This window comes from Schistocerca gregaria, chromosome 3 (genome assembly GCF_023897955.1).
Source record: "Schistocerca gregaria isolate iqSchGreg1 chromosome 3, iqSchGreg1.2, whole genome shotgun sequence".
In the NCBI taxonomy this organism is placed as follows: Eukaryota; Metazoa; Arthropoda; class Insecta; order Orthoptera; family Acrididae; genus Schistocerca; species Schistocerca gregaria.
Window position 1 is genome coordinate 953,930,082 of NC_064922.1, and position 22,561 is coordinate 953,952,642.

The following is a 22,561-nucleotide window of genomic DNA, read 5'->3' on the forward strand; positions in this document are numbered from 1 at the left end:
TGTTCTACTCCTTTTACTACTGATTTTGATGCTTCACACACACACACACACACACACACACACACACACACACACACACACACACACAACACAAGGCAGTAAAAAACGTGAAAAAGCGCTATAGGTATGGCAAAAAATTCTAGGACAGTGTCTAGAAGCATATAACTGATGTTTAAAACTAACCGACTGTTAGCTGTCTATGCATATCCTGTTGCATTTCTCTACCCCTGTGATGTACCATTCATATCGCCAAGAATGTTTTCAGCTCACTCGATGGTTTTTAAAAACTAGTAACCGCACCTTCAATTCTTTAAAATTCACGTGCCATGATGATTACTGCCTGAACATACCGAGTACATAAGCTCACCGCACGAAATACTAGTCATCCACTTAAGCGACCACAGTGATCAGTTTGGGACGCTGTACGAGGTGCATATCTGGAGCAGGCAGGTCATTGACGGAAACAAATCAATGAACTGGTGTGTACGTGCCAGTCGGTTGTGTAGCTCCAGTGGAGTGTCAGTGAGTGGCAGGAAAGAGCTATCGGGTTTAACCACTCTATTTGTTGGGGTGTCAACACGGACTGTCCAACGCGTGTACAAGGAACTCAACCACGTACCACGGCGTGAGAGCAGGGATTTGAGGCGAGGTGTAACGTTAGAAGCGACTGCCACTGAACGGACTGGATCTGACAGGTCAGCTGTCGGCCGGCGTGAATGTTTGTTGGAGCGGCCAGCTGTCGTACGGAGTGTGGCAGCCGAGCTGAGAGTAAGCAGCGGCGGCTGGTAGGCCACGGGACCCCCGGCGGTCCAGCAGGCGGAAAGTGGGGTGTGCTCTGTAGCGGGACGAGAAAAACGGGCCTGCACGCGTGCAGTATTTATTGACAATACTATCTTGTCGAAATTTCAGTATACTGAAGCGACCTGAACATATCAGTAACATTGACAAAATCTGTCACTTGTCAACTCGATTGTGAAAGGTTAAAATGTCGAACACCCAGGAAGAAGCGTGTGCGGCAGTTATATTTAATACTATTGCCCTTTTGGTACATTTATTATTTTATAATTGACATATAAGTACTGCCAGTATTTAACGCTGATTCTGTACTTAGACCCTGTCATTCGTTTTTAGTCTTAATTCTGTGACCATGTTATAGAATATAGACCATTCTCTATTTTCATTTCTGAGGAAGACACTCCTAGCAGTGTTGAAACCAGCTTAATTTGTTAAAAATAGTGACCGAGGGCTGTTTTTCTTTCAATTATAACTATTCAAGGTCTCTGAACGTGCAGCCATGTACAAAATTATTGATATTAACTACAGCTTGCAAGCAACAGGAAACGACGAAGAAGAGGAAATGGGTCCCAGACTGAACACATGTTAATTGTCTCACTGAAATCAGAATCACGGACCCGAAAGAATTCATACATTATTTTCCGGTCACTTCTGCATCGTCTGACAAGTTATTATTATTGATAGGGGATAAAATAGAGAAAGTGGTTCAAATGGCTCTGAGCACTATGGGACTCTGAGGTCATCAGTTCCCTAGAACTGAGAACTACTTAAACCTAACTAACCTAAGGACATCACACACGTCCATGCCGGAGGCAGGATTCGAACCTGCGACCGTAGCGGTCACGCGGTTGAAGACTGAAGCGCCTAGAGCCGCTCGGCCACAGAGACGGGCTAAAATAGAGAAGCAAAGTACGTTACTGAAAGAGGTAGTCGCATTCGACAAGAAATTAGGAGTAAATTCGAGATGTTTGGCAACAGAAAAGTCGTTCTAATGCTCGAAGTTTAGTTCTGTAATACCAGCAAACATAATCAGTAAAATTACATTGAAACCTGTGGATCAGTTATATCTGCCTGGCAAGCAACTGTTCAGGAAATTAGCGTAAAACAGTTTTTTTTAACTTTTTGATCATTTGGTGAAACTGACAATCATTTCTCAGACCTCCTATGAGTCATTGCAGATGTTGTTGTTGTCTTCAGTCCTGACACTGGTTTGATGCAGCTCTCCATGCTACTCTATCCTGTGCAAGCTGCTTCATCTCCCAGTACCTACTGCAACCTACATCCTTCTGAATCTGCTTAGTGTACTTATCTCTCGGTCTCCCTCTACGATTTTTACCCTCCACACTGCCCTCCAATGCTAAATTTGTGAACCCTTGATGCCTCAAAACATGTCCTACCAACCGATCCCTTCTTCTAGTCAAGTTGTGCCACAAACTTCTTTTCTCCCCAATCCTATTCAATACCTCCTCATTAGTTACGTGATCTATCCACCTTATCTTCAGTATTCTTCTGTAGCACCACATTTCGAAAGCTTCTATTCTCTTCCTGTCCAAACTAGTTATCGTCCATGTTTCACTTCCATACATGGCTACACTCCAAACAAATATTTTCAGAAACGTCTTCCTGATACATAAATCTATACTCGATGTTAACACATTTCTCTTCTTCAGAAACGCTTTCCTTGCCATTGCCAGTCTACATTTTATATCCTCTCTACTTCGACCATCATCAGTTATTTTACTTCCTAAATAGCAAAACTCCTTTACTACTTTAAGTGTCTCATTTCCTAATCTAATTCCCTCAGCATCACCCGATTTAATTTGACTATATTCCATTATCCTCGTTTTGCTTTTGTTGATGTTCATCTTATATCCTCCTTTCAAGACACTGTCCATTCCGTTCAAGTCCTTTGCTGTCTCTGACAGAATTACGTTGCCATCGGCGAACCTCAAAGTTTTTATTTCTTCTCCATGGATTTTAATACCTACTCCGAATTTTTCTTTTGTTTCCTTCTCTGCATGTTCAATATACAGATTGAATGACATCGGGGAGAGGCTACAACCCTGTCTCACTCCTTTCCCAACCACTGCTTCCCTTTCATGCCCCTCGACTCTTATGACTGCCATCTGGTTTCTGTACAAATTGTAAATAGCCTTTCGCTCCCTGTATTTTACCCCTGCCACCTTTAGAATTTGAAAAAGAGTATTCCAGTCAACATTGTCGAAAGCTTTCTCTAAGTCTACAAATGCTAGAAACGTAGGTTTGCCTTTTCTTAATCTTCATTCTAAGATAAGTCGTAAGGTCAGTATTGCCTCACGTGTTCCAACATTTCGACGGAATCCAAACTGATCCTCCCCGAGGTCCGCACCTACCAGTTTTTCCATTCGTCTGTAAAGAATTCGCGTTAGTATTTTGCAGCTGTGACTTATTAAACTGATAGTTCGGTAATTTTCACATCTGTCAGCACCTGCTTTCTTTGGGATTGGAATTATTATATTCTTCTTGAAGTCTGAGGGTATTTCGCCTGTCTCATACATACTGCTCACCAGCTGGTAGAGTTTTGTCATGACTGGCTCTCCCAAGGCCGTCAGTAGTTCTAATGGGATGTTGTCTACTCCGGGGGCCTTGTTTCGACTCAGGTCTTTCAGTGCTCTGTCAAACTCTTCACGCAGTATCGTATCTCCCATTTCGTCTCCATCTACATCCTCTTCCACTTCCATAATATTGTTCTCAAGTACATCGCCCTTGTATAAACCTTCTATATACTCCTTCCACCTTTCTGCCTTCCCTTCTTTGCTTAGAACTGGGTTGCCATCTGAGCTCTTGATATTCATACACGTGGTTCTCTTTTCTCCAAAGATCTCTTTAATTTTCCTGTAGGCAGTATCTATCTTACCCCTAGTGAGATAAGCTTCTATATCCTTACATTTGTCCTCTAGCCATCCTTACTTAGCCATTTTGCACTTCCTGTCGATCTCATTTTTGAGACGTTTGTATTCCTTTTTGCCTGCTTCATTTACTGCATTTTTATATTTTCTCCTTTCATCAATTAAATTCAATATTTCTTCTGTTACCCAGGGATTTCTAGCAGCCCTCGTCTTTGTACCTACTTTATCCTCTGCTACCTTCACTACTTCATCCCTCAGAGCTACCCATTCTTCTTCTACTGTGTTTCTTTCCCCCATTCCTGTCAATTGTTCTCTTATGCTCTCCTTGAAACTCTGTACAACCTCTGGTTCTTTCAGCTTATCCAGATCCCATGTCCTTAAATTCCCACCTTTTTGCAGTTTCTTCAGTTTTAACCTACAGGTCATAACCAATAGATTGTGGTCAGAGTCCATATCTGCCCCTGGAAATGTCCTCTTTCATTTCTTAGCCCCAATCCATAATCACCTACTATGTTTCCTTCTCTCCCTTTTCCTACTGACGAATTCCAGTCACCCATGACTATTAAATTTTCGTCTCCCTTCACTACCTGACTAATTTCTTTTATCTCATCACACTTTTCATCAATTTCTACATCATCTGCAGAGCTAGTTGGCATATAAACTTGTACTACTGTAGTAGGCATGGGCTTTGTGTCTATCTTGGCCACAATAATGCGTTCACTATGCTGTTTGTAGTAGCTTACCCGCACTCCTATTTTTTTTATTCATGATTAAACCTACTCCTGCATTACCCCTATTTGATTTTGTATTTACAACCCTGTATTCACCTGACCAAAAGTCTTGTTCCTCCTACCACCGAACTTCACTAATTCCCATTATATCTAACTTTAACCTATCCATTTCCCTTTTCAAATTTTCTAACCTACCTGCCCGATTAAGGGATCTGACATTCCACGCTCTTGTCCGTAGAACGCCAGTTTTCTTTCTCCTGATAACGACGTCCTCCTGAGTAGTCCCCGCCTGGAGATCCGAATGGGGGACTACACTCCTGGAAATTGAAATAAGAACACCGTGAATTCATTGTCCCAGGAAGGGAAAACTTTATTGACACATTCCTGGGGTCAGATATATCACATGATCACACTGACAGAACCACAGGCACATAGACACAGGCAACAGAGCATGCACAATGTCGGCACTAGTACAGTGTATATCCACCTTTCGCAGCAATGCAGGCTGCTATTCTCCCATGGAGACGATCGTAGAGATGCTGGATGTAGTCCTGTGGAACGGCTTGCCATGCCATTTCCACCTGGCCCCTCAGTTGGACCAGCGTTCGTGCTGGACGTGCAGACCGCGTGAGACGACGCTTCATCCAGTCCCAAACATGCTCAATGGGGGACAGACCCGGAGATCTTGCTGGCCAGGGTAGTTGACTTACACCTTCTAGAGCACGTTGGGTGGCACGGGACACATGCGGACGTGCATTGTCCTGTTGGAACAGCAAGTTCCCTTGCCGGTCTAGGAATGGTAGAACGATGGGTTCGATGACGGTTTGGATGTACCGTGCACTATTCAGTGTCCCCTCGACGATCACCAGAGTACGGCCAGTGTAGGAGATCGCTCCCCACACCATGATGAAGGGTGTTGGCCCTGTGTGCCTCGGTCGTATGCAGTCCTGATTGTGGCACTCACCTGCACGGCGCCAAACACGCATACGACCATCATTGGCACCAAGGCAGAAGCGACTCTCATCGCTGAAGACGACACGTCTCCATTCGTCCCTCCATTCACGCCTGTCGCGACACCACTGGAGGCGGGCTGCACGATGTTGGGGCGTGAGCGGAAGACGGCCTAACGGTGTGCGGGACCGTAGCCCAGATTCATGGAGACGGTTGCGAATGCTCCTCGCCCATACCCCAGGAGCAACAGTGTCCCTAATTTGCTGGGAAGTGGCGGTGCGGTCCCCTACGGCACTGCGTAGGATCCTACGGTCTTGGCGTGCATCCGTGCGTCGCTGCGGTCCGGTCCCAGGTCGACGGGCACGTGCACCTTCCGCCGACCACTGGCGACAACATCGATGTACTGTGGAGACCTCACGCCTCACGTGTTGAGCAATTCGGCGGTACGTCCACCCGGCCTCCCGCATGCCCACTATACGCCCTCGCTCAAAGTCCGTCAACTGCACATACGGTTCACGTCCACGCTGTCGCGGCATGCTACCAGTGTTAAAGACTGCGATGGAGCTCCGTATGCCACGGCAAACTGGCTGACACTGACAGCGACGGTGCACAAATGCTGCGCAGCTAGCGCCATTCGACGGCCAACACCGCGGTTCCTGGTGTGTCCGCTGTGCCGTGCGTGTGATCATTGCTTGTACAGCCCTCTCGCAGTGTCCGGAGCAAGTATGGTGGGTCTGACACACCGGTGTCAATGTGTTCTTTTTTCCATTTCCAGGAGTGTATTTTACCTCCGGAATATTTTACCCAAGAGGACGCCATCATCATTTAATCATACAGTAAAGCTGCATGTCCTCGGAAAAAATTACGGCTGTAGTTTCCCCTTGCTTTCAGCCGTTCGCAGTACCAGCACAGCAAGGCCGTTCTGGTTAATGTTGCAACACCAGATCTGTCAATCATCCAGACTGCTGCCCCTGCAACTACTGAAAAGGCTGCTGCCCCTCTTCAGGAACCACACGCTTGTTAATGTACCACTAAGGTTATGTACGAGATGACGACACCCCGTTCCGTAAGACGTAATATCTGTATTAGCACACTAACCTGGTGTGCGATCGCCACGTCACCGGCGCAGGTTAGCTGTCTAACGGCAACAAACATTTGACTTTCTGTATTTGAACAATGGAAACTCCAGGTTGGAATATCAACAATGCTCCAAGAACAGCAAAAGAACGAACATAACAATTGTCTGCGCTTGCCGAGCGCTGGGTAGCGTTCCCTCCAGAATCACCAAAGGTGAACGAGAGTTGTATGGTTCATAGCACCCAAGACCCTAAAGCCTAGTTTACACGACGACACTGGGTTGCGCCACTCGTTGCGTGGAATGCGTTGCACGCAAGTGGTTTCATATATGACTGTAGACACGGCGACACCAGTAAACACTTCAGTTTCGTCGTTTTGTGGGTCCCTGAGTCGTGTCTGAAATGAAAGTTTTGGCAGCTCCACGTCGCACGAGTTGTGATAGAGTTAAAGCTTTTGCGTGGAATCGCTGCATAAGAAAAAAATAAGAAACGTGTTTCGCTTCGTGACTGGATGAAGAAAAGACGTCTCTCAGCATCCTTGCTAAAATACTTTATTACGGAAGATCCAAGAAGTTCTTTTAATTATCTTAGAATCTCACCAGAACTGTTCATGTTTCTTATAAATAGAGTTAATTAAGCGATAAGGAATAAAGGTACTGTAATGCATGAAGCACTGTCGCCAGAGCTGAAATTACATATCATATTGCATGCATTACAAGCGAGATACGGTTTTAGTTGGTGACGATACTATTTCATTGACACCAATAATTATTAACATTGACAGTAATAATTATTAACATTAGGAACAATGATTTTTTGAAGCAGACCGCATTAAGAAGAGAACTATTTGCAAACTACTCTCTTGAAGATAGATCCGTACAGTGGCAATATTTCGAAATGCTAACACATACACACATACACACACACACACCCGCGCACACGCACACACACACACACACACACACACAAGCCCAAGGGAGGACAAACGTCCGACAAGGGGAGCCGCGCGAACCATGGCGAGGCGCCTTGGACCGCGCGGCTTACCACAATTTCACACGTTTACCCTCTTTCCATAAAACCAGCAGAGGCCTTAGGTCTGCGCCATTTCTGTTTCGTTTACAGAAACAGAGGCTATTTACTCTATTAGCGAAGCTGCTACAAAGCGACGTGAAAGTTGTTCTAGGAAACACTATCCACTCCAAACTCTGATGCTCTATCTGACTTTCGTTTTGCGTCTTAAGACACAACTAATGTTTGGTATAAAGACAGTGAATCTGTCAGTGTTTCTCTTAAATACACTTCCAAGTAGACAATACAACAATGAACACACTGATGAATGTAGCCAGTTAACACGGTTGAACATGGTGAATTACCACATATTTGGTAAACTTCTATCTGATTTCATCTGACAATTTTTGAGGATTCTCATCAACTTGTAACTCGACTTCATTTGATTCTTCAATGGATCTGAAATGTCCTGCAAAAAAATTTCAGAAAATACGTTTCAGTTTCTTAAGAAAGCGGTAACGTAGCGAACGTATAATAATAGGACAGGTTTTTGTCTTAAGACGTGGCCGTCATAGAATGACGAGGTGCAGCTTCAGCAAACAAAGATTCAGGCCTGGAATTAGCCTATGTCACATCGGAGAGACTCCAGTAGGCGAACGTTATCACCGAGCGGTTCTCGGCGCTTCATTCCGGAACCGCGCTGCTGCTGCGGTCGCAGGTTCGAATCCTGCCTCGGGCTTGCGTGTGTGTGATGTCCTTAGGTTAGTTAGGTTTAAGTAGTTATAAGTCTAGGGGACTGATGAGCTCTGATGTTAAGTCCCGTAGTGCTCGGAGCCAAAAAATGGTTCAAATAGCTCTGAGCGCTATGGGACTCAACTGCTGTGGTCATCAGTCCCCTAGAACTTAGAACTACTTAAACCTAACTAACCTAAGGACATCACACACATCCATGCCCGAGGCAGAATTCGAACCTGCGACAGTAGCAGTCCAGCGGTTCCGGACTGCAGCGCCAGAACCGCACGGCCACCGCGGCCGGCTTGCTCGGAGCCATTTGAACCATTTTGAACAGACTCCAGTATGGGCGACGTAATAATTAGCATATCTGTTGTAAAGAAACAGTTGAAAGATTTCAAAGCAAATAAATCACCAGGTCCGGATGGAACCCAGTTCGATTTTACGAAGAATATTCTTCGGCACTGGCTGCTTACCTAGCTTGCATTTATTGTGAATCGCTCGTCCAGCACAAAGTGCTAAGCGACTGGGAAAAGACGCAGGTGACTCCAGTATGCAAGAAGGGTAAAAGAAGGGACCCGCAAAATTACAGATCAATATCGCTAAATTCTGTTTGCTGCGGAATCCTTCAACAAATTCTCAGTTCGAATGTAGTAAACTTTCTTCAGACTGAGAAACTTTTGTCCACGAATCGGCATGGTTTCAGAAGGCTCGGCTCGTGCGAAACTCAACTTGCCCTTTTCTCATGTGCTATACGAGAACTATGAAGGGCAAAAGCAGATTCCATACATCTAGAGTTCCGGAAAGCATTTGGTATGGTCCCCCACTGCAGGCTGTTAACAAAGGTACGAGCACATGGAATAAGTTCACAAATATGTGAGTGGCTCGAACACTTTTTCAGCAATAGAATCCAGTATGTTGTCCTCGACAGCAAGTATGCATCAGAGACAAGTATATCGTCAGGAATGCTCCAGGGAAGTGTGTTCTCTATATACGTAAATGATTTGGTGAACAGGGTGGACAGCAATCTGTGGTATTTTGCTGATGATGCTGTAGAGTGCGGTAAGGTGTCGAAGTTCAGTGCCTGTAGGAAGGTACAAGAGGACTCAGTAAAAATTTTCAGTTGCTGCGATGAATGCCCTAAATGTGGAAACATGTAAGTTAATGTGGACGAGTAAGAAGATCAAACGTGGAATGCTGGGATACAGTATTACCAGTGTCCTGCTTACACTGTCTAGTCGTGTAAGTATCGGCAAAGCGGTGTGGAACTTGCATGTGAGAACCGTGGTAGATCGACTATGGTTTATCGGCAGGATTTTAGGAAAGAGTGGTTCACCTGTAAAAGGGGACCGCATATAGGACGCTGTTGCGACCTATTCTTGAGTACTGGCCGTGTGATTGGGATCCGTACCACGTCGGATTGAAGGAAGACATCGAAGCAATCGAGAGGCGGGTTGCTACGTTTGTTACCGGTCGTTTCGAACAACACGTAAGTGTTACGGAGATGCTTCGGGAATTCCAATGGGAATCACTCGGGGAAAGACGACGTTCTTTTCGAGATACGCTGTTGGGAAAATTTAAAGGAACGGTATTTGAAGCTCACTGCCAAACGACTGTTCTGTCGCCAACAGACATTGCGCATAAGGACCACGAAGATAAGATACGAGAAGTTAGGGCTGATATGGAGGCATATACATGGTAGTTTTTCCCTCGCTGTTTTTGCGAGTGGAACAGGAAAGGAAATGACAAATAGTGGTACAGAGTACCCTCCGCCACGCACCCTGCGCTGACATGTGACGTATCTTGAGACGTAGATGTACAAGTACGACGTTAAAGTGTTTAGAAAATTTTGATGTCCGCGCGGACGTGCATAAAAAACTTGCGAATGACATGCGGACAGCAGATCTCTATAATCGACTGTATACAATGTCGTAGAAAGAGTCTGTCGCCCCCGGTATCACATTCTACCTTCAGGAAACATCTGAAGCTGAATCGTAGATTCAGCCGGCAATCGATGAGGTGCTGCTTTAAGCCCCCGACTGAAGCCATCTGTCACAGCTGGCTAGCTAGTCCAGTTGAGATCAGAAAATCGATTGCGCACTACATTATAGGAGGGTAATAGAATCACTGACACGTAAAACGAGAAATGTTGATGTGAGTTATGACCACTCGTCTGCAAAGTCGTACACATGCAAATTTAAGACCAACAGCACCAACTGAAATTCTTTTGACAGACGTACATTCACTCTCGCTTTCGAAAAAGGATACTGAGCTGGTAATCGAATGATGAAAAATGAATGTGCCACCTTACGGAATGGATCATCTGTTTTATACACTCATTTCGGATGTCACCTGATTTCGTGCACGTGCAAACTTTTATCAAGCGGAACACGACAGCAGTAAGGGTGCGCACTTGAAATGATAAGAACGGCGTCTTTTGCACGGCGCATACACGTACCTCGGTCATCAGCCAGCACACCCAGAGGGGAAGGCTTTATCGGCATAGAAATTCGTGAAGATAAGATAGCGCGCCCGATAGGACCATCTTGTCCCTGCCACACTACGCGAAACAGTAGAGGGGGGGGGGGGGGGGGGGGGGAGGGTAGAGGTCCTAAGCTCTTTGCTCACTTGATAACGCGTCCAGACAAGGGTGTCCCGCTCGCAGTATCTGCGCAAGGCCTCGCTTTGTGACAGTGCTGTATCTCCAGAATTCAGTGATAAATTTTGTAATTTTGATCAAATAAGAAATCGCTTGTAGTTACTACAATTGTAGGATAATTTGCTTGTTCAAGGGTTAATATCTATTTACCCAAAGCAGAATTGTTAGCGTGGATTCGGTGCCGAAGGAATCGGATTCGATTCACGGCGCCTCCTCGAATTTGAGATACTACAGTCTGGGACCGGGTTCTCTAGACTAGGTGCTGCTGCAATAAAGAAGCAGTGACGTCACCAGGATTCATCTTCTGGTAAAAACTGCTGGAGTTGAAGCCTTGGGTTCTTTGCAAATCACGCTGTCGTTTACCGTCTAGTAAAGTTATCAGAGGATCAAAACAAATTGCTGAAAGATTTAGAAAAGATATCCGTATGGTGCGAAAACTGGCAATGGACCCTAAATAATTAAAAGTGTGAGGTCATCCACATGAGTGCTAAAAGCAGTCCGTTAAACTTCGGTTACACGAGAAATCAACCGGCGCCGAACATTCAATTAAATACCTACGAATTATAATTACGAACAAAAACATTGTTCAGATGTGTGTGAAATCTTATGGGACTTAACTGATAAGGTCATCAGTCCCTAAGCTTACACACTACTTAACGTAAACTATCCTAAGGACAAACACACACACACACACCCCTGCCCGAGGGAGGACTCGGACCTCCGCTGGGACCAGCCGCACAGTCCATGACTGCAGCGCCTAATTACGAACAACTTAAGATGGAATGGGCACATAGAAAATGTTGTGGGGAAGGCGAACCAAAGACCGTGTTTTGTTGGCAGGACACTCAGAAGATGCAACAGATCTACTAAAGCGACTGCCTACATTATATTTTCCCGTCCTCTTCTGGAGTGGTGCTGGTGGTGTCGCATCCTCACCAGATGTGATTAACGGAGTACATAGAGAAAGTTCAAAGAAGAGCAACACGTTTTGGATTAGCGAGAAATGGGGGAGAGAGTGTCACGGACATGATACAGGACTTTGGGTGGAAATAATGAAAACAAAGGTGTTTCTCATTGCGCCTGAATCTTTTCACTGAAGTTCGATCACCAACTTTCTCCTCCGAATGCGAAAATATCTTGTTGACGCCGTCCTGTTTAGGCGCTGTTCGAAAGTGAAATAATAGAGATTACTGGGAAGGTGGTTCGATGAACAGTCTGCCAGGCAATTAAGTGTAATTTGCAAAGTACCCATCTATATGTAGACGCACCATTGGTGACATGCTGATCACATTTTCCACGACCATAGATCGCTTCTCGTACTGCCTTGTATGCGACAGTCGGAACAGACCTATGTCCTAATCCGTGAGGGATGTGTGCACTGCGATTACTAATTATATTATTTCTGATATGAAACTTGGGGGTTCTAAACAAATTAATGATCTAAAATCCAAATACACGTTGACGGAAAAAAATCGCTACACCAAAATAATAATTAATGTGGCGTAATGAAATTTCGGGAATACACTTGTGTAGGCAACATACTTAGTAATTAACACTGGGAGATAACACGTTAATGTAAGCGCGAGATAAACCGTTGCTAATGTGAAATTCTGGTACATTAATAACCGGTGTATCCGCCAGAATGTTGAACTGAAGCATGCAAATGTGCATGCTGTGTGTTGTACAGTTGGCGTTTGTCACTTTGTGGGATGGAGTTCCATGCTTGCTGCACTTGGTCGGCCATTACAGGGACGGCTGATGCTCTTCGTGGATTTGTCCTCCGATGATGTCCCATACGTGCGCGATTGGAGACGGATCTGGTGATCGAGCAGTCTGAGACAACATGTCGATTGTGGGATAACGACGAGAATGGTCCGAAATCGCAGCCGGACCGTAGCTCCAAGGTGTAGTTCGTCTGTCCATCACACAGACAAGCTGGTTGCAAATCCTCAACTGGCCCCCTTCTAACGACCACACGACCATGACTGGCGCCAGCTTTCATCGGAGAACACCAGCCTTCCAATGGGCTCTCGCTTGACACCACTGAAGTCACAAATGGTGGTGGCCTGGAATCAGTGGAATACTCTTTACGGGGCGTGTAGCTGTCCTGGAAGTAACCTATTGGTAACAGTGGTTGTGCCAGCTGCTGCTCAGGTTGTTGTTTCAGATGCCATACGCCGCACACGATGGTCTTCCACCTCGGCATTACCACGTGGCCGTGTGTAGCGGGTCTTGTCGCGACCCTACATTCTCGTGGCCACAGCTGCACGCAGTCGTGTCCAGTGGCTACATTCCTGCCAAGTCTTTCTGTAATATCACAGAAGGCACATCCAGCTTGTTGTAGCCCTCTTACACGACCTCGTTCAAACTCAGTGAGGTACTGATAACGGCGTCTTTGTCGCCTTCAAGGCACTCTTGACTAGCATAAACTCACCACGTCCAAACTCAAAGGTAACTAAAGCTCACGATCGTTACAGCGTATATTTAAAGCAGATCTGATCGGCATCCTCGTAATGGCGCTTCTAGCGCCATTCTTATGCGTCTGGCGTCAAATTTGAATAGGCACCATCTTCTAGAAGGAATTATGTTGTGACATTATCTGAGTGGCCCACCTTTAGGTCGCACAACTCCTGCTTAGTGTTGCGGTTTTTTTTTCGTCAGTGTGTATATCATTTCGTCGTTGAAGTCGGGGAAAAAAGAGAGTACTGTGCTCAAAATGCAGTCTACAAAAATGTTATATTGTGGAAGATATAAATGAAGATGGGCGAAGGCCCGAAACGCGAAAATAAAGCGACAGAAAATGTGGCTGACTGCTGTATTTATTCGCGTAATTTTTGCAAATGAGGAACATAAAATGTGAATGTCGTGCAGTACCAGTTTATTTAGTTAAGCAATTTTCAGCTTACGAGATGCTATCACTGCGTTGTTTTGGAAATCAGCAAACACAATTAGTTTATTTTTATATTTCCCCAGACATGTTTTGACACCGATGTGTCATCTTCTGTGGGTTAAATTTTTGTTTCAAGTAAAGTGCAATATCACATGTGTAACAATTTAACTACTGTAGGCCTAAGAAATACAATATTTGTAATTTGCTTCGTTTTGTTTGGACAATCACCTTAAAATTACATAGCTAATTGAACTGTATTATTGTACATCGATTTTAGTGCTCGTTTTCGTCATTCTTTTGACAGCATGTCATCTGAAAACTAGCCTTGAAGCAAATTATTGCGTATTTGTGGAAAGTTGATTCGAGGGCAGAAGTTAGGTAAGTTTCTGTACTTACATTTTCCGTTCTGTTTCGTGTCCCTGGTTGGTGCCTCAATCAACTGCTACGAAAAGAGGAGCTTCAAACCTTAGTAAAATGAGATATTGTCACAGTTTAGTGCCTTTCATTTAATGATATAAAGTTGTTATACCAAGCAGAGTTGGAAAAATCAATTAATGTAAAAGTAATCGCTGTATTATTGGGAATGTAATAAGACTGCATGAGCTACACATGTTTCTTTTGTAACTTCTGTAATCGTGACGTAAAAATGTCGCTATGTGAGAAATAAAAGTATCACTAAATGGCAGCTCGTGAAAAGATATCATCTGCACCACTTCACATCCAGTTGGAGCTGTCGGTGGTGGCGGTCATGTATGCCTGTGAGAATGTGTGTAGGTTTTCTTTGCTGCAGAAGGCTTTGGCTGAAGGCCCAGAATGCGCAACGGTGTTTTCGTTGTGTCTGTCTGCGACTCGACGGGTTACCTTTACGGTGAGTAGCAATCTGTCCTTTTCCTAATGTCTTCAGTATTTCGATTACGTAATTACTGACTGAATTTAAGATACTATCATCATCCACTCTTGTGTTAAAGGTTTAATACAGTAACATAAGTAATGTACTCGTAAGCTATGTATTGAGGCCACGTGGCTCTCGACGTGTGACTTGGAGTGCGAACCGTAGTCATCCAGTATTTGATAATGAGAGCTCTTGGCCGCTTTCAAAAATCTTTAAATATAATTTCAAACCTTTTTTAAAAACTTTTCTGGCTCACATGCTTGACATAAAATATTTAACATATTAACTGTTGTAAACATGAGGGTTCGATTCCTCAAGGGATCGGGGATACACTGGTAATAACTACATGTATATGTCGAAACAATGCTTGTTTTCACAACCACTATTTAGTAAAATCTTTACGCTGTCAGCAGTAAACGCAAGGAAACGATTTTACCTAAAATTTGTTGTCTAAATAAGCACCGGCTCAAAATATTGACTTAGATACTTCTATATTATTGGGTAGAGGTGGAATTATGTCGTCACATTATCTAAGTGGCCCATCAGGCAAGAAAATCACTTTTGAAAACAAGGTGTGTGCTTTGGATATATGGAGTTCAACGTAAAATACTTGTCTGGGAACTTGGAGATGGCAGCATTCTACTAAAGCGTCGTGACTACATTAACTGGTAATAAATGCAGAAAGTGCTGTATTCACCTGGTGAAAAGTGGCCTTACTCGATAATAAATAAATAAATAATTGTGATGGAGAGAGCGTCAACATGTAGACGAACAGCAAACAAATTTATTTATACGGAAATTCAGTCAAAGGCTATGCCGAAACAAAGAAAGGAAAACACCAGTTAGGTGATGAGAACATCCGCGCCTGGAGTTCTGCGTGTGTTGGCGCTCTTTAGGTAAGTTAGTGCACGGAAACTCTTTAACCATCCCTTAAGAGTTTTCTTCTATTAGCATTGTAGATTTACGCGAAAAGAAATTTCCCTACAAAAGTTACATCGGCTGTTTCCAGCCTGTCGTTAGTTAGAAAACCCACGTATTCCCGCCCCGTTCTCTGTAGAATCGGAGGCACTGATGTAAACGAAAGCGACCTACGTAGGTATTCAATACCTTAGGAAAGGTCTGCAAAGCGGAAACCACCTGTTGCTGTAACCTTTAAGTCCATCTGCTAGGAAGAATATTTGAAGGATATCAGCTTTTCTCGGACCGATAACCCCTAGTGTGCTATATTTAGCACATCAGTTTAATCAAATCTTTCGCCTGACGTGGGAAAAAAATAAGGAAAACATACAACTGTTAGGTCTGGTAATTGTTTTTGAGAGAGCTACAAAGATTCTTACTTATCCTATTATTGCCAGAAGACTTAACAACAACAGTTTATTCGCGCCAGTAAGATATCACATTAAAGCAAAGAGTATTGTTAGTATGTAATCACTGAAGTATAAGCGATAGACTCGTTCGAAATTTGTAATTGCAGCCAGTTTTTAATCACGGCAGACAATTTGCCATAGCCAGGTCATTGGACATTGCAGGGTGCGCCAGCATTAACAAATATTTGTCCCATTGCATTATCGAATGAAAAGTTTCGAAATAGTCACAGCACGGGTACTCCTGACCGTGCTGTATTTCATTTCATCGCCAAATTTCTGAAAACGGGTTCTAGATGGCAAATTCTGCACCTCCCTGAAGACTGCTTCTTCACAGATTTTTTTAGTAATTTCTCAAAAAATTTCGTCCGAGCGCTGTCGATTAGGATCTCTGAGATTCCGTCACGAAGCTGACTGTCTTTCATCACTGGCATCACACTTTCCCTGGCTGCATGCTGGAGCCGGTTACGTGCGTGGGTGGCTTAGAAGTTGGTTCTGAATGGAGCAGCGGCAGGCTCCGTCACTGCGCTGATAAAAGTCACCTCTTCCTGAGAAAAGGCTCCTCATAAACTCGGTTTGCGACTCACCGCCGTAAGTGACGCACGCATCTGGGCGGGCTAACAAGGGATAAGAAACGTGTAAAGGCAAGAACAACATTGGGGGCCTCTATTCTACTTGACTCACTGCGATGAGCCGAAAAGATGTTGAAGGTCGTGACCGAACAACGCCAGAGGAGAGGACCCAATTAGTTTCAAAAAGCTTACACACGTTATCTTTATTCAGTGAGTCGAGCTCGGTGAGTGTATTAACTACACAGTTTGCCACAGCCATGTCGTGATCGTGACCAATTTGGGGGGGGGGGGGGGGGGGGGGACGCCAGTATTAACAAATACTTGCCCCGTTGCAGTATCGAACACAGATACTTGCGACCGTGCTGTGTTTCATTTCGTCGCATAACACTCACATGTGGCCAAAAAATTGTTGTCTGGCAGATTATCTTTGACTAAGCCATTATGACAATTTTTGGCGATTGTTAGAGGGTTTTTCTCGCATTAATTGCTAACTGGAGGGAAGCCGACAGTTTTTAATTGCGCATTGACTAGGCCTACTCATTCACCCACGGACGTCTGTCAGTCAGAAATCGTTTTACAGCGCTATTTTAAAATGATGCGATCGGCTTACAATTATAATAAAACAAACATTTGTCTTTGGCCATTATTGGTAACAGTCGACTTAGTTCGCCCTTCGATAGCTGTATTTTATTTTAATTTGAAACGGGCTTCAGGAGTAGTAATGACTTGAACGAACGTTGACTGCAATGAACACGCTGTGTTCGCATACTGACATATCGTTTCAAAATTATTAAATATTATTTAAAACGTAACTCAGGGAACGACAGACAAGCAGTTAGGCTCAGACTACACGGACAACAAAGAGCTATTATACTTATTTATTCACTACTAGAAATAATAAAAGAAACCAACCTGGGCGTGAAGCAAATTCTATTCTTTTCAAGAACATTATTCCAACAGTCTGCGTTTCACATTATTTTATCTGCACCACTAGTTTCGAGAACTGGCCATTCTCAAAAAGCATCTACAGCAACAGATGAGGAGACATCGTCTTCGTTTCGTCAAAAAATCTGGTGTCATGCATATTTGTGCACAAGTGTGTGTAGAGTGATTTGTAGTAAACAATACAACATGAGGGCCTTTGAGGACCCTGCTGTGCACAAATATGCATTGGACGTGATTTTTTGATGAACCGAGGAAGATGTATCCACATCTGCTGCTTGAAAGTGGGCAGTAACCGAAGCTAGTAATGCAAATAAAATAATATTAAACACAGCCTGGTGGAGTAACGTCCTTCTCCTACTTTATTGAGGCTGTGGAGCGCAGCACAGTATTTTACTAGGGTTCGTCCTACTGGGGATTTTACTTATTCTGTCAAGTAACTTTAGCGTGTACTTGTAATGTGGAATCCGTAATGCGACTTGGTATTGCTCACATGCACAAAGCGCTACTAGAGATGGACATGGTGGTAAACGGTAGAAAAATATACTTTTTTTATTCCAGTCTCTGATCACAATATCAGTTGTATAGAAGATAACCGGTTTCAGCCCGTAATGACCATCTTCAGATCATTTTTTACACCATGTCCTAAAGTGATAGAGCGATAATGGCATCGTCAAAACATATAAATATAATCAGCACAGCATCGTCACATAAATCTAAAATAAGGTATAGAACAGGCCACATCGTCCACATAGTGATTATTGCAACTGGCTAGTTGCAACTAGCCAGTTGCGATAATCTCTATGTGGACGATGTGGGCTAGTCTACACCTTATTTTAGATTTATGTGACGATGCTGTGCTGATTATATGTTTCGACGATGCCATTATGGCCGTATCACTTACGGACATGGTGTAAAAAAGATCTGAGGATGGTCATTACGGACCGAAACCGGTCATCGTCTAAAGAAGTGATATTGCGATCAGAGACTGGAATAAAAAAGCATTTTACAGTATTGGACCACTGTTTGTATATGCGACTATGTCGCAGTTGGTGAAAGGTAGAAAAAGGTGTTAGCATCAAACTCGAATGGAACCACGAATTCTGAATACATAGTCTCGACACTTGAGGCGATACTTCTGGCTTGTAAACGCACACGCATTTGCACACCCGCGCTAATTGGCCGATATATGCACCAGTTTGAGATCGTCGTGTTTCGCATCCCACACTCCGTAAAATATAAATAGCTGCTGGAATGGAAAGAGCTGTTGTCACGCGGTTCAGTGAACAGTATACGCCGACACGCGCATTTGCAGACGGTTCGGGAAGGGAGCCTCCTCTTTCAGAAGCGGCCTCTAAACTGGGAGCAAATGGGATCGTTTGACACGTTTAGCACTCAATTACAGCACTCGCGAGGCCGGTTGCCGGCGCGACTACCGGCGAATCGCGGCGCCGTCCTCGCCTGTTGCTCTCGCCGCTACGCCAGGGGGCGCCGGGCACGTGGGCGCGCTGCTGCCGTCGCCGATCAATAGCAGGGCGGGGCTTCCGGCCTCTCACCTGGGAACCCGCGCCGCGAACAGCGCCATGCTGCAGCCGCTGTCTGCTGTCTGCTGTCTGCTGTCCTGCTGCTGCTGCCGCGGGGCCGGCGCTCGCCAGACTGGCCGGGCGGCCGCGCGGCGCGCTGCACCAGCCGTGACGTCACGCGGCTCGCCCTGCGCCACAGCTCGGCTCACGGCTCTGCTGCCGCCGCCGCCGCTGCTGCTATTTCGGTCGGAGCGCCTGCTGCCCGCCCCCGATGCGCCTCCACTGCGCTTCCTGTCGCCGGGAGCGCAGCTGCCGCCACCAGGGGAGAGCGTTTGATCGATTATCGACAGACGCGGATCCGATGCGACGGGGATGTCATAGAGGTCACGAACATCCTCCCCTCCCCCATCCCGTGCCACCTCCCTCCACCGCCACACAAAAGTAGAAGCGATATTGAAAAACAATTAAAATTACTTAAAAGGTAACGTGGTGAAAGGCGCTGACGAATTACAGTTCCATTTTGCTTTGAAGACGTCACCATTCCGAGCTCACATTTATCGAGACTCGTCAGCGCAGAGAATAGTCCCGTGCGGCTGTATAAGACCACAGGTCAGTCCCATTTACAAAATTGTCGAAATGGGAGTAGGACTCACGCACTGCGGGTTTCGTACAAACTTACGTTATTGTGGTGCTCAGTCCAGAGACTGGTTTGATGCAGCTCTCCATGCTACCCTATCCTGTGCAAGTCTCTTAATCTCTCAGTACCTACTACAACCTACATCCTTCTGAACCTGCTTGGTGTATTCATCTCTTACTCTCCCTCTACGATTTTCACCCTCCACGCTTCCCTCCAACACTAAACTGGTGATCCCTTTAAGCCTCAGGATGTGTCCTACGAACCGATCCCTTCTTCTAGTCAGATTGTACCAGAAACTCCTCTTCTCCCCAATCCTATTCAGTACCTCCTCATTAGTTAAGTGACCTACCCATCTAATCTTCAGCATTCTCCTGTAATAACCACATTCCAAAAGCTTCTATTCTCTTCTTGTCTAAAGTGTTTATCATCCATCTTTCACACCCATACATGGCTACACTCCATACAAATACTTTCAGAAAAGACTTCGTCACACTCAATTTTATACTCGACATTAACAAGTATAATAATAGTAAAAATAAACTTAATTATGTATCTAGACAGTTCATCCATGCCGGGAACCGACAATCTCGACAATTTTTGCCTGCTATCGACATCAATACTGGCAATATATCCGTCCCCCGTATTCCAAGTCTTTCATGCATGTCTTAATTTCGAGTTCGATGGTGGATAACAAATGATAAGAATTATTTTCTCGTGAGATAAAATTACAAATTTACAGTTTTCCAATTTTTTACAGTGAAACCTTCCTTCTTGTCCGATTACATGATTCTAGGCCAACAGGAAGTGCCTTCTAGACTTTGATGAGTTTGCGAGTATCAAAATAAGTCGCATTAAAGGCCGTATCTTTTGTCTGTATTGACTTAAAGGCTAACGTTTATTATACTGCCAACGGACCATAGACAGACCTTAGTATGTGTCATAAATTTCGACTTAATACTTTTAGCCGTTCCTGAGAAAAAATGGGCTTAAAAGACGAATGGCAGACAGACAATCTGATAGCAAAAGACAAAAACATTTCTTGTGATATAATTGATGTTGTTGATGTGGTCTTCAGTCCTGAGACTGGTTTGATGCAGCGCTCCATCCTACTCTATCCTGTGCAAGCTTCTTCATCTCCCAGTACCTACTGCAACCTACATCCTTCTGAACCTGCTTGGTGTATTCATCTCTTGCTCTCCCTCTGCGATTTTTGCCCTCCAGTACTAAATTGGTGATCCCTCGATGTCTCAGAATATGTCCTACCAAACAATCCCTTATTGCCGGCCGCGGTGGTCTCGCGGTTCTAGGCGCGCAGTCCGGAACCGTGCGACTGCTACGGTCGCAGGTTCGAATCCTGCCTCGGGCATGGATGTGTGTGATGTCCTTAGGTTAGTTAGGTTTAAGTAGTTCTAAGTTCTAGGGGACTGATGACCACAGCAGTTGAGTCCCATAGTGCTCAGAGCCATTTGAACCATTTTTGATCCCTTATGTAGTCAAGTTGTGCCACAAACTTCTCTTCTCCCCAGTTCTATTCAATACCTCGTCATTAGTTATGTGATCTACCCATTTAATCTTCAACATTCTTCAGTAACACCACATTTCGAAAGCTTCTATTTCACACCCATACATGGCTACACTCCATACAAATACTTTCAGAAACGACTTCCTGACACTTGAATCTGTACTCGATGTTAACAAATTTCACTTCTTCAGAAACGCTTTTCTTGCCATTGCCAGTCTACATTTTATATCTTCTCTACTTCCACCATCATCGGTTATTTTGCTCCCCAAATAGCAAAACTCCTTCACAACTTTAAGTGCCTCATGTCCTAATCTAATTCCCTCAGTATTACCCGACTTAATTCGAATACATTCCATTATCCTTGTTTTGCTTTTGTTGATGTTCCTATTATCCTCCTTTCAAGACACTATCCATTCCGGTTAACTGCTCTTTCAAGTCCTTTGGTGTCACTGACAGAATTACAATGTCATCGGCGAACCTCAAAGTTTTTATTTCTTCTCCATGGATTTTAATACCTACTCCAAATTTTTCTTTTGTTTCCTTCACTGCTTGCTCAATTTACAGATTGAATAACATCGGGGATAAGCTACAACCCTGTCTCACCCCCTTCTCAGCCACTACTTCCCTTTCATGTCCCTCAACTCTTATAACTGCCATCTGGTTTCTGAACAAATTGTAAATAGCCTTTCGCTCCTTGTATTTTACCCCTACCACCTTCAGAATTTGAAAGAGAGTAATCCAGTGAATATTGTCAAAAGCTTTCTCTAAGTCTACAAATGCTAGAAACGTAGGTTTGCCTTTCCTTAATCTAGCTTCTAAGAAAAGTCGTAGGGTTAGTATTGCCTCACGTGTTCCAATATTTCTACGGAATCCAAACTGATCTTCCCCAAGGTCGGCTTCTCCTAGTTTTTCCATTCGTCTGTAAAGAATTCGCATTAGTATTTTGCAGCTGTGACTTATTAAACTGATATTTCGGTAATTTTCACTGGACCTGACGGTATACCAATTCGATTCTACACAGAGTACGCGAAAGAACTTGCCCCCCTTCTAACAGCCGTGTACCGCAAGTCTCTAGAGGAACGAAAGTTTCCAGATGATTGGAAAAGAGGACAGGTAGTCCCAGCCTTCAAGAAGGGTCTTCGAGCAGATGCGCAAAACTATAGACCTATATCTCTGACGTCAATCTGTTGTAGATGTTAGAACATGTGTTTTGCTCGTGTATCATGTCATTTTTTGAAACCCAGAATCTGCTCTGTAGGAATCAACATGGATTCCGAAAACAGCGATCGTGTGAGACCCAACTCGCTTTATTTGTTCATGAGACCCAGAAAATATTAGATACAGGCTCCCAGGTAGATGCTATTTTCCTTGACTTCCGG

At 44.4% G+C, this 22,561-nt stretch overlaps 1 protein-coding gene across 1 annotated transcript in view; it reads right to left on the reverse strand.

Moving 5' to 3' along the window:
* LOC126355724 (uncharacterized) overlaps positions 1–19,432 on the reverse strand; it is a 138,606-nt gene extending 119,174 nt beyond the window's left edge. The window contains exons 1-2 of the mRNA XM_050006092.1: positions 19,416–19,432; positions 19,057–19,332 (exon numbers count right to left, since the gene is read on the reverse strand). Coding sequence (XP_049862049.1) covers positions 19,057–19,332; positions 19,416–19,432 — 293 coding nt within the window. The remainder of the gene's footprint in view (positions 1–19,056; positions 19,333–19,415) is intronic.
* Between the last annotated feature and the right edge of the window lie 3,129 nt (positions 19,433–22,561).